The sequence below is a fragment of the Pan paniscus genome, chromosome 14 (genome assembly GCF_029289425.2).
Source record: "Pan paniscus chromosome 14, NHGRI_mPanPan1-v2.0_pri, whole genome shotgun sequence".
Taxonomy (NCBI): domain Eukaryota; kingdom Metazoa; phylum Chordata; class Mammalia; order Primates; family Hominidae; genus Pan; species Pan paniscus.
Genome location: NC_073263.2, coordinates 45,847,704 through 45,861,802, shown reverse-complemented (window position 1 = coordinate 45,861,802; position 14,099 = coordinate 45,847,704). Strand labels below are relative to the sequence as shown.

Below are 14,099 nucleotides of genomic sequence, written 5' to 3'. Positions count from 1 at the left end.
TGTAGTACTATTCTAAGGCTTAGGAGGAGAGGCTCATATGAAAACATTTGGCTTAGATTATTTTCTACCAAACTTCAAAAACTGTTGATACTTTTTTATCGTTCTAGAATTCCATTGTACTAAATGTTGCCTGAAACAAACTCTTAAGTAGGACTTGGGATGGTAGTGGTTATAGTAGAAAGCAAGAACTTTGTGTCAAGGCAGCTGAGCCCTAGATCCTGCAACTGCGTCTGCCACCTTCTGACTGAAGTTAAGGTTATCAGGAGACAAAACAAGATCATATGTGTACCTGTAAAGTGCTTGCTGCAGAAATGTTATTTTGTAGTACAGTTTGACAAATTTGAGGTGAAGATTTTGCTTTAGCACAAAGTCTAAATTAAGGCATTTTAAAGGAAGTATAATTCCAGGTTTGTAGCTAAGCTTAAAAGTGTTTTTTTTTTCTGATGGGACCAATTTATGCTAAAAACTCAGACTTATATATAGAAAATATTCATTTTCTTTCAAGCAATTTGATTATTACGAGTTTATTCTTAATATTCCCTCTGAAGTGTTGTTAATTTCTTCAGTAACACTATAAACTTAAATTTTTTTTCTTGATCTAGTGCATGTAATGGAGTTTGATCTGTAAGTTTAATTCCTGCTCTCAAGGAGGTATAACCTAAAGGGAAATTAAGATAGAAAAATAGGTAAACATGAAACTGTATACAGCAATGTTATTGTGAGACGATGGGTCTTTGTTCATTGTGTAGGAATTTTTAAAAAGATGGGGCTTCACTTGACTAGCCTAAAAAAAATGAGGCTGATTGGGGAAAACTTTTGAAGCAAATGCTCTTTGAGGTTTGACTTAAAGATAAGTAAACTATCTGGATAGTAAATAGAGATTAGTATACTAGTTTATATTTGTTTTTAACATAAAAATACTTGTGCGAAACCTAAATCTATGTTACGAAATTGGTTAAATTCTGGAGCAATCAGTGCAACAGTAGGCAGCCATTACTATTAAAACAAAACTGTTGGATGTGGGAAAATGACCAGAATGTAGATTTAGTGGGGAAAAAAGTTCACAGAACACTGTTCCGAGATTTGTAAATGTATACACATTAGTATATTTATATTTTTACAACGGAAAATATTTTGGATAACATACACTAAAATGTGAATGTATTTTTCTTTTAGCAGTGTCTAGTATCTGTAATATATATGATTCATTTTTTAAAGTGCATCTCAAAAAATAAAGATATGAAGAGGGATGGAGTGAGAGGAGGAAAGAGGTGATTTTATACAGGTAGGCAGTATGAGCAAAGGCCTAGAGTGGTCCAGGAGGAGAAATAGAAACTAGAAATAAAGGGGAGGCTGAAGAGATCCAAGTCAACATTATACCCTGTGTCTGCCCATTATACCCTGTGTCTGCCTAAATGTTTGTATGGCCTTTTGTCTGAGAAATCTAGAGCTGGTGCTCGGGTTTTTCTAATGAGACTTTCCCGTGAGGCCAAAGCCATGGACTGCACCTTTGGCACATGACTGTCTATTTTAAAACACGTTTTATGCAGTTTCTCTCTCTTACCCTCCCCAGCTACCCCATAGCTCCACCACAGCTTACTGTCTTAGAAACAGTCTTGTTCAAGCAGCTAAGTGCCCTTTTTTGGATCCGCTTCTCTATACTGCTGCTAAGGAATGAAAAGAGATGACTAGAAGATGGTCATTCAGGTCTATCTTTAGCACTGATTGGTCAGTCATATGTGACATTTTGATGGTATTTGAAAATCTTATTTGTTTGTTTTAATGACATTCTCTCTGCTTGTGATATAAGAAAAATGACCCTCCATATGTAAAGGAGATTTTATCCAGCTAGGGTGACATTTTTCTAATTACATACAAAAATAATTTAATATTGACGTAACAGTCCCCTTAAGAGACACCTGTTTTGTGTTGACATTTCTCTAGGGCTTCATTTTTGTCTTCCCAGTGGGAAGTATTTCAGATAGAATGCCTCAGGACTTAGGTATGATTTTTAGCAAGATAACCATATGCCTTGAAATCACAAAAGAAGTTTTACTAAAAACGTTGATTACTTGTAAAGGATTATGAGATAATGCATTTTTTTTAGGGCTGCACATTTGATTATCATTGTGTTTTAATAGGTTTAAATGGTGTTGTGTATCCCTTGAGAGCAGTACCACCCTTGAGAGCAGTACCAGTTTAATTTGTCATTGATGAAATGAAACTTTTTTTCTTTTTGTCTCCTCTATTAGGTTTCAGCGTTAAAAACAATGGCCAGTCAGGGAGGCCCCAAGTATACTCTCTCACAGCAGCCTTGGGCACAACCAGGTATTCTGATTTGACCATTTTGGATTTCTTTTTTAGGATGTTATTAGTTTGCATTTATATAGTCCTTACTGTGACAGCTTGGAGTTGGTTTCCTATTCACTCTAGGGTGCTGCAATCTGAGTTAATGCAGGATTCAATTTGGAGCTGACAGGTCTTAATTGGTTAGCACTACTTGCATTTCAGCAAGCATTCGAAGGAAGGAAGAATTTTTTTTTTTAAATCACCCAGTTAAAAATAAAATATGGCTAAGATGGAAATCCTTTGAGTCTGTTGATTTCTGTACACCCACTATTCATTGTGTTCAAGCTTTGATGAAAATACTGTGGTTGATAGGAAGAAATTATGGCGAGTGTACCCACTTTCAAGTGTATGAAGAAATGTTGGGCCGCTGTTTTGTTCCACATTTTGTCCAAGTTATCCTCTGTTGACATTTTAGAGTATTGGGAAAAAAAATTGTAAAAATTGAGGTGTCAGTTGGGAGTTGGCAGGCAATACTATTGTCTGATTGGCAGATGTATTTGAGATGTTCCCAGTCTTACTCTTTCTTAAATGTAAATTTTTTTGTGCTGGAGGGCTTTGGGTTTTTTTGTTTTTTTTTTTTGGTCTTTAGCGTTAGACATTTAAAATCATGACTAACTTTGTGAGTTATTTTTGGTACATCTTGCGGCATTTTAAATTGCCATTAAACCAGAATAAATCATTTTGTTAAATTGATATTTCTGGCCATTCTCTAGCCAATATTGTGATAGAGAGCCTTTGAAACTAAAATGGGCAAAATGATGAAAGAATGAGTGTTTTAATTATGGGTAAGCTGTGTCCAAGTTGGAGGGCAGCTTTCCACTCAGTGAGAGAGATCCAAAAAATGATTCTGGCTTTGCATCCATGAAAAATTGGCATGCACAGTCACCTAATCTGGAATCAACTTTTTAATATGATTGGTTTTCCATATTGAAAGAGCATTATATCTGTTAGGTATTCATTTTCTTTGGGAAAAAGGTTTGAAGCTATTCAAAGCCTCCAAAATTTTCTTTTTTTTTTTTTTTTTGTGATGGAGTCTTGCTCTGTTGCCCAGGCTGGAGTGCAGTGGCGTGATCTCGGCTCACTGCAACCACCTCCTGGATTTAACCAATTCTCCTGCCTCAGCCTCCCAAGTAGCTGGGATTACAGGTGCCCGCCACCACGCCCAGCTAATTTTTGTATTTTTAGTAGAGACGGGGTTTTATCATGTTGGCCAGGCTGGTCTCAAACTCCTGACCTCAGGCGATCCGCCCACCTCGGCCTCCCAAAGTGCTGGGATTACAGGCATGAGCCACCACGCCTGGCCTCAAAATTTTTAATTATGAATGCCTTAGGTTAACTTGAAGTTGAACTGAGAAATTAGAAGAGTAGCTATGTATCACTTAGGAAGATTTGTAAATGTAGAGAATGTCAGTTGTCTTTGAAAGGAAGATAGGATTTTATTTCAAAGGTTCCTCAGGTGAACTTTGATGATGTCAATATAGGTTTGAGTTCATTTGTTTGACTGCAAATAAACTTTGTGACATACTTTAGGTGTGTCGTTTACCATGATGCAGACAAGGAACGTTCTATTGTCTTTATTATTTTAAACGTTCGTGTTGTGTGTGAAATAGAAATCTTTGACATCTTACTACAAAAGCACACTTAATACAGTAGTACATTCTGTCAGAAGACAGAAAATCAGGTTCTTTTACCGACAATACTGGAAATTCTAATTATAGTCTGGCATAGTATTAACCACCTCTTCTGATTCCTCACAGTCAAGAGGCAGACTTATCAGTTCACAACTCAGCATACTTCTTGAAGGAATTCTGATGATTTGGGGATTAATTGGAGCCTTTGACTCAAGGTTCCAATTGCTTTTATAGGGCTTAGTTAGAAATAGGAGCTGATTTTTATTTTGAACATTTATGTAAATGAAACTCTTCGGTATGATAAATCTTTCTTAAGATTTAAAGGTAGAAACCAGTACAGCTAAGCCCAGTGTCTTGATGCATAATTAACGTATTGCTCTTTCCCCTTTGGAAAGATCCTCTCTCTCAAAATAGGGACTGTCATTTTCTCAAGTGGAACCCTAATAGGATTCAAAGTGTTAGATGTATTGTGCTCTTAAGCATTACTAGAATTTAGAATTGTCATAGTAAAGCAGGAGTAGATAAAAGGAAACTGGCAGGAGTAGACAAAAGGACAGATTGAAGTAGGACTTGCTGCTTTGTCATTTAACCCAGTTCCTTCTTTCTTAGTGAGGAGATCTTAGTGAATATAGCAATGACAGCTCAGTTTATCTTGTAGTTGTATCTTCTATCCCATTTAGGCATAGCAGAGGTATGGAGTTGGTTTTTGTGAATCTGTAGTACTTGAAGCCCACACTTGAATGCCAAGGAGAGATTTATGGCCCCTTGGGGTGGGAGCATTGAGGACAATCTAGGAACTGTCTTGGGCCCCTCTGCTCTAAAAACTGAGGGTTACTGGTTCATTCAGACTTGGTCAAGTTCTCAGGGATCATTTCATGATCAAACAAACTCACAGGAGAGTGAGTTATAAATTAGGATGCCCATTTGTTAATTTACTCTGATGAAGAAACCTTTTTTAGGAATTAGAGGACACTTTTAGTCACCAGCTTGTGCACCCACTCTCTGCTTATCAAGGGCTCTGAAGACCGATTTAGTGATCCCTGAGGTGTGTTAGTAATGATAGAACCAGGGCCCATGGAGGTAAGGGTCTTGAAGGAGCTTTCATCTATTAATGAAAAATAAGCAGTTCCTGAATTATTTATTCTTTCTTCCTGAGAATGTCAGCGGCATTTGAACCACAGCAACTCCATCTCGAGAGAGAGCTAGGAAAAATGGGGATGGGATTTGCTGGGCTGCATTCCCAGGAGGTTAGGTATTCCTAGCCTCTAGATGTTTACATTTAACGAAACAGATTAGTAATGTTTACTAAACACACCCAGGCCCAGGAATGTCCTGATATCCTGATATCTTGAGAACAAAAGCATTCCTAATTTTGCTTTAAAGATAATAATATTGATTCTTGCAAAATATAGTAATTAAGAAAAATTAACCCTTTATCACAAGCCTTTGTAGCAGAGTACATATCCCCATGATGTTTTTTGTCATCCTATGTATAAACAAGCATTGACCTAGGGTGGGCACGTTACTCCTCTTACTTTTGGGAACACCCTACTGTCTATGGAGTACCTACTCTTTCACCACTTTACTTTTTTAACAAACTTGCTTTTGCTTTATACTGTGGACTCGCCTGAATTCTTTCTTGGATGAGATCCAAGAACCCTCTCTTGGGGTCTGGATCAGGACCCCTTTCCAGTAGCAAGAGCATTGGTACTTTCTTACCCTGCTTTACTGCAACCCTCCTCAATTGAAACATTTTTTTTTACATGGTATATTATTTGAACTATGAAAAGCTATAAAATGAAAAGTAATTATATTTTCTACCTCCAAACTAGTCCTTCTTTCAGAGGCAACTACTATTAAAGTTTCCTTCCCAAAATTGTTTATGTGTTTACTAGCATATGTGGACTTTAAAAATGTTACCCAAATGAGATTGTACTATACCCCTTGCTATTTCACTTCTTATATATCTTAGAGGCCTTTCTGTATAGCATATCCAACTCGATCCATTCTATTTATTGGATGCATCGAATACATCACTATAGCATGATTTCTTTTGTAATTCTTGTAATGGAAACCTAAATTATTTGCAGTTTTTGTTTTTCCTTATACTCTTAACGTGTCTGTATACTCATATCTTGGTATTTTTTTAGTATATCTGCAAGTAAATTTCTAGCAGTGGAAATGCTAAAGGAAAAAGTATCTGCATTTTCAGTTTTGCTAGATAGCGCCTAATATTTTTCCAAAGAGATGAACCATCTTGTACTTCCATCAGCAGTACACAAAGATGCCTGTTTCTCCATACCCTCGTCAAACATGGATATCACAATCTTAGTAATTTTTGCCAATCATCTGTAAATATCTCACTGCTTTAATTTACATTTATTTATGAGTGAGGTTGAGCATCTTTGAAATTGTTAATAGTCTTTTTTCTTTGTAGTTTTCTAGATAACTTCTTTTAAATACTTCATATAGATTACTACTCTCCTTTTCTATGTAACTCCTTAAGACATGACACTTGGGTTTCATAGTTATTTTTGTTATAACTTTTTGGGATTCTGTTCCCTTTCTGATAATACAGTATAAGAATATAACAAATAGATATTTAATTCCCCTTAAATATATGTGGATATTTTCTGAATGATCTAAGCATCTCTTACTGTGAGTCATTTCTGCAAATGAACAAACTCATTCATTATAAAGTAATTCTTACTAGTGTCTCTCTGAAAATGACTTTTTTTTTTAACTTTAATCTCTTACCTCCAAATTCCAAAGGTACATATTACAGCTCTTATGAATGTCCTGAAGCATGCTAGGGGAGTAATTTTGCTGCCTTAGCCCTTGGGATTAGAATTTTGTATAGTAGATATTTAATGAATGTTTATAGGGCTTATGATTAAACTTGGTAAATAAGCTATAAAAATGAAAGAAATTCTTTGGGGAAATAAAGAGTCTTTTCTTCTGCTATTTTTTTCTCCCTTTATTCCCCTTTGAATTAAAATGGAAATATTTCTTTTCTTTTTCTTTGTGACGCTAATGAGGTTAATTTATTTCCAGCAAAGGTCAATGACCTTGCGGCAACTGCGTATAAGACGATAAAAACAAAGCTGCCGGTGACATTGAGAAGTATGTCCTTGTACCTATCCAATAAAGACACCGAGTTCATCTTGTTTAAACCTGTGAGGGTGAGTATCAGATAGCTCATGTGAATGTTGGCGGGTGACTTCAAGTATTCTTTGCCTCATTTACCATTTTCCTTTTCCTGTAGACATTTAGAAATGTTGGTATACTGTTCTAGTGAAGTTGAATGATCACTATGATTCATGAAAGGCTTACAAAGTCTGCCTCTGTCTTGATTATCTTTTTTTCCCACTGTCACTTTGTCTTAAGTTTTTAATGTTACTATTGAAAGTAGAAATTAGTAAATAAACCAAAAAAATCAGACCCTTACATTGCATGTGGCCCAGCTCTCAAGAGAGCAGCACTTCAGGAATTATGCCCCATTTTACTGGTGAGTAGTAGAAATAAATGGCTTGCAGTGGCAACCAAGGGATTAAATGTCAGAGCAAATTTAGGGCTCATAATTTCCAGCTCTGTGTTGAGCTCTTGTTCTTACCCAAGGCATGGGTTGATTTTTAAAGTGTATTTTATGTGTCTAGGAACTTTATTATCTTTTGTGTAAGAAATTGCTGTAGAAGACCCTTAAAATTATTCTCTGGGGGGACAAGGCTTGCTAGAGTTTAGTCTTCCTGGGAAGCATTATCTGATAAGTCTTCATCAGGTTATGCCAGCATTGAAATATTAAGAGCAAATTATGCGTCTTTGGTAATATCATGAAAGATACATTACTTCCACTCGCTTTGGCAAATATCATTACAATTTAACATTCATGGTGCTTCATGTTTAAGACAACTCATTTGATAAGATCTCCTCTCCTCCTTTCTAAGAATAATATTCAGCAAGTCTTCCAGAAGTTCCATGCTCTGTTAAAGGAAGAGTTCAGCCCTGAAGACATCCAGATCATTGCCTGTCCATCTATGGAACAGGTAATGGGTAGACTGAAGATCCTTATTACTTTTATGCCCTCTTGGTTATTTCACTTGAGTAGATAATGTCTTTGAGCAAACATATTTTTAGTATTAATTTAAAAAATATTACCTTCTTTTATTCTGATGAGTAAGAATTCAGACTTTGAATTGTTCTCTCAAACTTTTGGGGGATAGTTTTAGAATTTTCAGTTAATCTCAGGATTAAAATTCTGTTTAATCCTTTCTGATATGAATATTGCTGTGTTTAAGAGAATGACCTGTTTGTAAAAGACTCAAATAGTGGCATTTAGCTTGCTGAATAATTTTGTTTGAAATATGCATAATAAGAGAAATACATTTTTAAAAAAAATTTTTGATTTTTCTGTAGGTTACTGGGGTACAGGTGGTATTTGGCTACACGAGTAAGTTCTTCAGTGGTGATTTGCAAGATTGTGGTGCACCCATCACCCGAGCAGTATACACTGCACCCTATTTGTAGTTTTTTAATAACTTCAAGATTGAAAAAATGGAAGTTACTGAGTACCCAGTATATATTAGGAGTAGCCTGGCGCTGTGGAGGATATTTTATATCTGGTCTTAAGTTTAGGATAGTTTAGAAATTTAGTATATGGTAAGGACTAGGAAATTTGGGGAGACTGATCAGGCTGGCAAGAGCCTGACTGGGCTGGGTAGAAACTGGGTGGATAGGACTAGGCAATGGTGAGTGTAGATAAATCTTGTGGGGTTTTTTTTGTTTTGTTTTGTTTTGTTTTGAAATGGAGTCTTACTTTGTTGCCCAGGCTGGAGTTCAGTGGTGTGATCTCGGCTCACTGCAACCTCTGCCTCCCAGGTTCATGCAATTCTTGTGCCTCAGCCTCCTAAATAGCTAGGACTACAGGTGCCTGCCACCATGCCGAGCTAATTTTTGTATTTGGTAGACAGAGGGTTTCACCATGTTGGCCAGGCTGGTCTTGAACTCCTGGCCTCAAGTGATCTGCCTGCCTCAGCTTCCTAAAGTGCTGGGATTACAGTCATGAGGCGCCATACCCAGCCAGAATCTTTTGAGGAGTGTTACTGTAGTGGAGAGGAGAAGGATGGGGTGGTAGCCGGAGGGAGAAATGGGGTCATTTTAAAATTGAGATGTTCATATACTATAGAATTCATCTTTTTAAAGTGCAGAGTTCAATGGTTTTTAGTATATTCAGAAAGTTGTGCAGTCCTCACCACTATCTAATTAGAACATTTTCATTACTCCCCAGAAAAACCCCTTAGCCATTAGCAGATCCTGCATTTCCCCATCTTCTTCTTTTTGTCTCTGTGGATTTGCCTATTCTGGATATTTCATTAAATGGAATCATACAATACGTGGCCTCATATCGCTGCTTGTTTCATTCACCTAGCATGTTTTCAAGGCTCATCCGTGTTGTATGTATCAGAGCTTCCTTTTTTATGGCTGTATATATTCCTTTATGTGGATAGATGGGTCACATTTTAAAAAGATATTTGTATCATTCTAGGATATTTGTACAGTCAAAATACTTCCAAATAATTTATTTGAAGTAATTACTTTCTATATGATTGTACCACTAACTCGATATATAATTGGGTTTCTTTTCAATATTTAGAGATTTTTTTTCTATTTTGATTTAATTTTGTTTCTTAATGATATAAAATACTTGCATGGTTTCCAAGTCAGAATTACAGAACAAGGTACATTTGGAGAAGTCTTGTTCCTTTTCCGATCCCCTCCAGCCTTTCCCTTCCCTCCCCTATAGATAACTCTTTTTATTAGTTATTGGGTTATCCTTCCATTGTTTTTTTTTTTTTTTTTTTTTTTTTGAGATGGAGTCTCGCTCTGTCGCCCAGGCTGGAGTGCAGTGGCATGATCTCGGCTCACTGCAAGCTCCGCCTCCCGGGTTCATGCCATTCTCCTGCCTCAGCCTCCCAAGTAGCTGGGACTACAGGCCCCGCCAATTTTTTATTTTTAGTAAAGACGGGGTTTCACCGTGTTAGCCAGGATGGTCTCGATCTGCTGACCTCGTGATCCACCCGCCTCAGCCTCCCAAAGTGCTGGGATTACAGGCGTGAGCCACCGTGCCTGGCCACATTTTTCTGTAGGGTAACTTGTTTTTTTTTAAAGATAGGAGAAAAACGCGTGTTTTTGTGTTCATGGGGGAAGATCTACAAGGAGGGGAAAATATCTTGACAATGTGGGTGGAATTTCAGGAACAGGCAGGGTGGGGCCTTTGTGAGACACACGGGGGTTCAGTCATGGTAACAGGAGGAGGCCGAGTGTATGGGCATGGATGGGGGCTGTGAATGTGGCGGGAGCTCATGGATGTGCTCTTCTGAGTGCTTCACGTTTCTGAGTGAAATAAGAAGCAAGGTCATCACCGAGAGGGAGGAGAGAGGCTCGGATGAGTTTAGTGGATATGAATCCAAGAGAGACCATTCAACTTAGTTGTCTATTTTTTTTTTTCTCCAGTTATAGTCACTTGCATGAATGTAGATGTGGAGTACTTGATCATAAGATCCATTTTATGGCAGAAGACATTATTTTTGTAAGTTTAGTTTGTTGTAATTTCAAACTTACAGAAAAGGTGCAAGAATAGTGTAAGGAGTGCCCATATATCCTTTACCCCATTTTCATTTTGCCCCATTTGCTTCATTTTTCTCATTTTTTCCCTTCCCTGTCCCTGAAGTCCCGCTTTTAAATAATTGGAGAGAAAGTTGGGAGACATTGTGCTCCTGTACTGCTAAATACTTCAGAGTGTATTCCTGAGAACAAGGAAATTCTCTCACTACTCCTGTATAGTTACCAAAACAGGAAACTTAACATTGATACTAGTGTCTAATTCACAGTTCATACGCACATTTCATCAGAGTCCCGGTACCGTTCCTGCTGATCTTCTTGCTGACATTTCCCCAGTCCAGGTCCAGTCCCAGGTCATGCATTGCTGTCAGGTGTCATGTCTCTTTAGCTTCTTTTAACCTGGAGCAGTTAGACAGCCTTTCTTGACCTTGACAGGCCAGTTATTCCGTAGACTGTCTCTCCATTTGGTGTTGTCTCTTTCATCATGATTACATTTAGCCTTTGTACTTTGGCAGGGAAAGCACAGAGGTGATTCTGTATCCCTCTTCTGACAGCACTCATTTATAAATGACATCAGGGTGATGATCTGCATCAGCAAAACAGCTGTACTGATAGAACGGTTCACAGCCAGGTCCATTTACCCACAAGGTTCCAGGGCCTGGGTGTCAGACACCTGGAGTGCAGGCAGCCATTTCCCTCGTATCACTACTGTGACCCGGCTCTGGTGTCCCAGTCCTCCGTTACAGAGTGGGCAGGTTGCTCCTGCAGTTGGTCAAAATTGGCATGTGAGTTGAAATTCACTTGTCATGTCTGTTCTTGTGCGTTTTAAAAAGTCACTTAAAGGACGGCTTACAACTCTTCCAACAACACACTGCATAGAACAAGGCACAGTGGATTATGGAGGTATGTTTGTGTCCTTGTCAGTGTTTGTATATAGTTTTTGCCATTATTCTCATTGGATTTTAAGTGATTTGATGGCCTAGGTTTGGTGATGAAGTGTGACCCCTGACAGGGCCTCCCAATGCCAGTGCCCAGTGGCTGCCTCAGAAATAGACCAACATTGTGGGCCAGTTTCTACTTTATAGCCATGTTTACTGGTCTCATAAAAATCTTGGTCTTTTTCTCTCATTCTGTTTTTGGGGCTCTAAACAACTTTTTTTTTTCCATTCTAATTGCTTTATTTTATTTTTCAACTTTTATTTTAGATTCAAGGGGTACATACATGCAGGTTTGTTACCTGGCTGTATTGCATGATGCTGAGGTTTTTCAACCCTTGTGGTTCCCCTCCCTCCTTGACTTTTCTTGAGGACGGTATTCCATAGGAGAACTAACATAGCTCTTAATTTTGCTTTTCAGCTGAGCCTTCTGCTGTCAGTTTCTAAATAAGCAGGCCAGCCGGGCTGTGCACCTAAATGTCTGTCTGGGAGGAGCAGGCTGAGAAGTCTTGCAGTCTGCAGGACACCGAGGAATCGTATGTGGGAACATCCCCGAGAACCACACGAGCGTGCTGCTCAGTGCTGACTGCAGAATGAAATAGAAGCAAAGTGTTACAGGATCAGTGTTTTCTTTTCTAAAACATCAAAATGCCAAAGATTAATCTGTGATTGGTGATAACTGCCTCATTTAAATGGTCACAAGAAATGTGAAGAGAGAGCTAGGGCAGACATGCAGTGAAATGGTTCTTTGTTAAAAATGTGCAATAAAAATAGATTACAATAAGTAGTGCAAAGAACTTTACAGAAATCCAGCGAATTAGAAGGCCTGTAAGAGTAAGGTTTGCTAAAACGTGAAACACTATAACACTTTTAACCACTGAGCATTCCATAGTGAAATGTTATTTCTATGCTCTTCTTTAATGTAATGTTTCTCCTGTCATTTTGAAGTTGAGTTTGGAGTAGATTGGTTGCTTCTGAGAACACATTCTGCCTTCCTGGGAAGTCGGGGTGTCATCCTTTCCTCTGTTTGATGTGAGGTAGTTTAAAGAAACAAGGACTTTGTGTGAAGCTCCAGCATCTGTGCCCCTTGAATTGCTTAGGTGCAGACAGTTCTAAAGCAAGGAGCTGCAGCATTCTCATCATAGATACGTGCAGTATCTTTAATGAGTATCTTCATGGTATGATAGTGTGTGTTTGTGAGTGCGAAGTACCAATTAAGGTGTCTTAAATTTGGCGCATAGAGGAGAGAAGGAAACCTGAGGAGTAGTGTTCCTCCTGAATGAAGGTTCAGGTCACCAGCCTTCTGTACACTGCCTTTGGTTTTAGCAGTTCTTTGAAAAGCAAACACTTTCATGTCCTGTCTATTCATTCAGCTGGCTGTGCTGTGCTGTGGACCAGCTGTGTGGATCTCTAGCCCGGCTACAGCAGAATACATTTTACCAGCAAACCTAAGGATGACAAACACTATCCACATCTGAAAACTACCACACCATATCAGGGATCATAAATTATGCATATCTATGAATTTTCCAACAAATTCCTACTTCCTGATTGGATTGGTTTTGCCGCTGATGTTAAGGCAGCCAGCTTCTTAGTTCAAAAAGAATTCTGAGTTTTTCAAACACTAGTCTAGAGGTGGACATTGTCAGGGGTTCTGGAATGGGACCAGGGGACCTTTTGGTGCAGTGGGTGCCTGTAACTCATTAGACGTACTGAGGCAGCACTTCTGCAGGGTGCATACCCTGATTGTTGTCATTTGTAACAGGTCACTTCCTTTTCACTCAGTTTAAATTGGTGATGGACGTTGCTTGATTGAGCTTATTACTCTCTATTTTGAGAAGGTAGAAGGTAAGAGGGCCCATATTCATTCTTTGCCATGAAATGAATGAATTAGGAAGATTGTATTTACTTAACTGTTTTTTAAGTACATGTTTAATGAAATAAACTGTAAAATATCCAGTTTTGTGTATTATATGTACATTTGATTTTTAATAGCCTTTCCAAAGAAATGAGGGCATGATTATTGTACAGTAAGTACGTGACTGATTTAATTTGATGTACAGAGCGGAGTGTGTTCTTATAAAAATATTTAATGACATTGGTTCTTGTGTTTTGATCTTTTATTTCTGAAACACTCAAACACCTTACAAAGTGCTGAGTAGGTAATAGTGACCCAACTTGTTTGCTAAATGATTATTTGTTTAAATCTGTATAGTTTCAAGTGTTCACTTATACAAAGAGTGTATATACTTTCAAATAATTTAAAATGCTTTATATTATTTGGCTAGAAATTGCTGTTTTTAATAAATGTGAATTTTTTAAAAATAAAGATTTTTGCTTCCTACCTTGTCCTCACGTGTCTGATACGTGTGTGCATTCCTTGAGGAAAATTTCTTTAATTAAAATTTTAATTGAGATAACTTGTGTCAGACTCACATGCAGTTTTAAGAAATAATACAGATAGATCCCATGTACCCTTTGCCCAGCTTCCCCCCAATGGTAGCATCTTGCAAAACTATAGCACAGTATCACAGCCAGGATATTGACATTAATATACTCTATCAAT

The 14,099-nt window shown here is 37.9% G+C and overlaps 1 protein-coding gene across 5 annotated transcripts in view; it reads left to right on the top strand.

Moving 5' to 3' along the window:
- Positions 1–13,877, top strand: part of COG3 (component of oligomeric golgi complex 3) — a 69,690-nt gene extending 55,813 nt beyond the window's left edge. For 2 of the 5 annotated variants that reach the window (XM_008969349.6, XM_034936704.3), the window contains 4 exons: positions 2,253–2,328; positions 7,035–7,162; positions 7,925–8,023; positions 11,432–13,877. In XM_008969349.6, coding sequence (XP_008967597.2) covers positions 2,253–2,328; positions 7,035–7,162; positions 7,925–8,023; positions 11,432–11,581 — 453 coding nt within the window. In that variant the 3' untranslated portion in view covers positions 11,582–13,877. Of the gene's footprint in view, positions 1–2,252; positions 2,329–7,034; positions 7,163–7,924; positions 8,024–8,393 lie in introns of all 5 variants that reach the window. The other 3 variants (XM_008969439.5, XM_008969393.5, XM_003804208.5) reach the window with 3 other exon arrangements.
- The last annotated feature ends 222 nt before the right edge of the window (positions 13,878–14,099 follow it).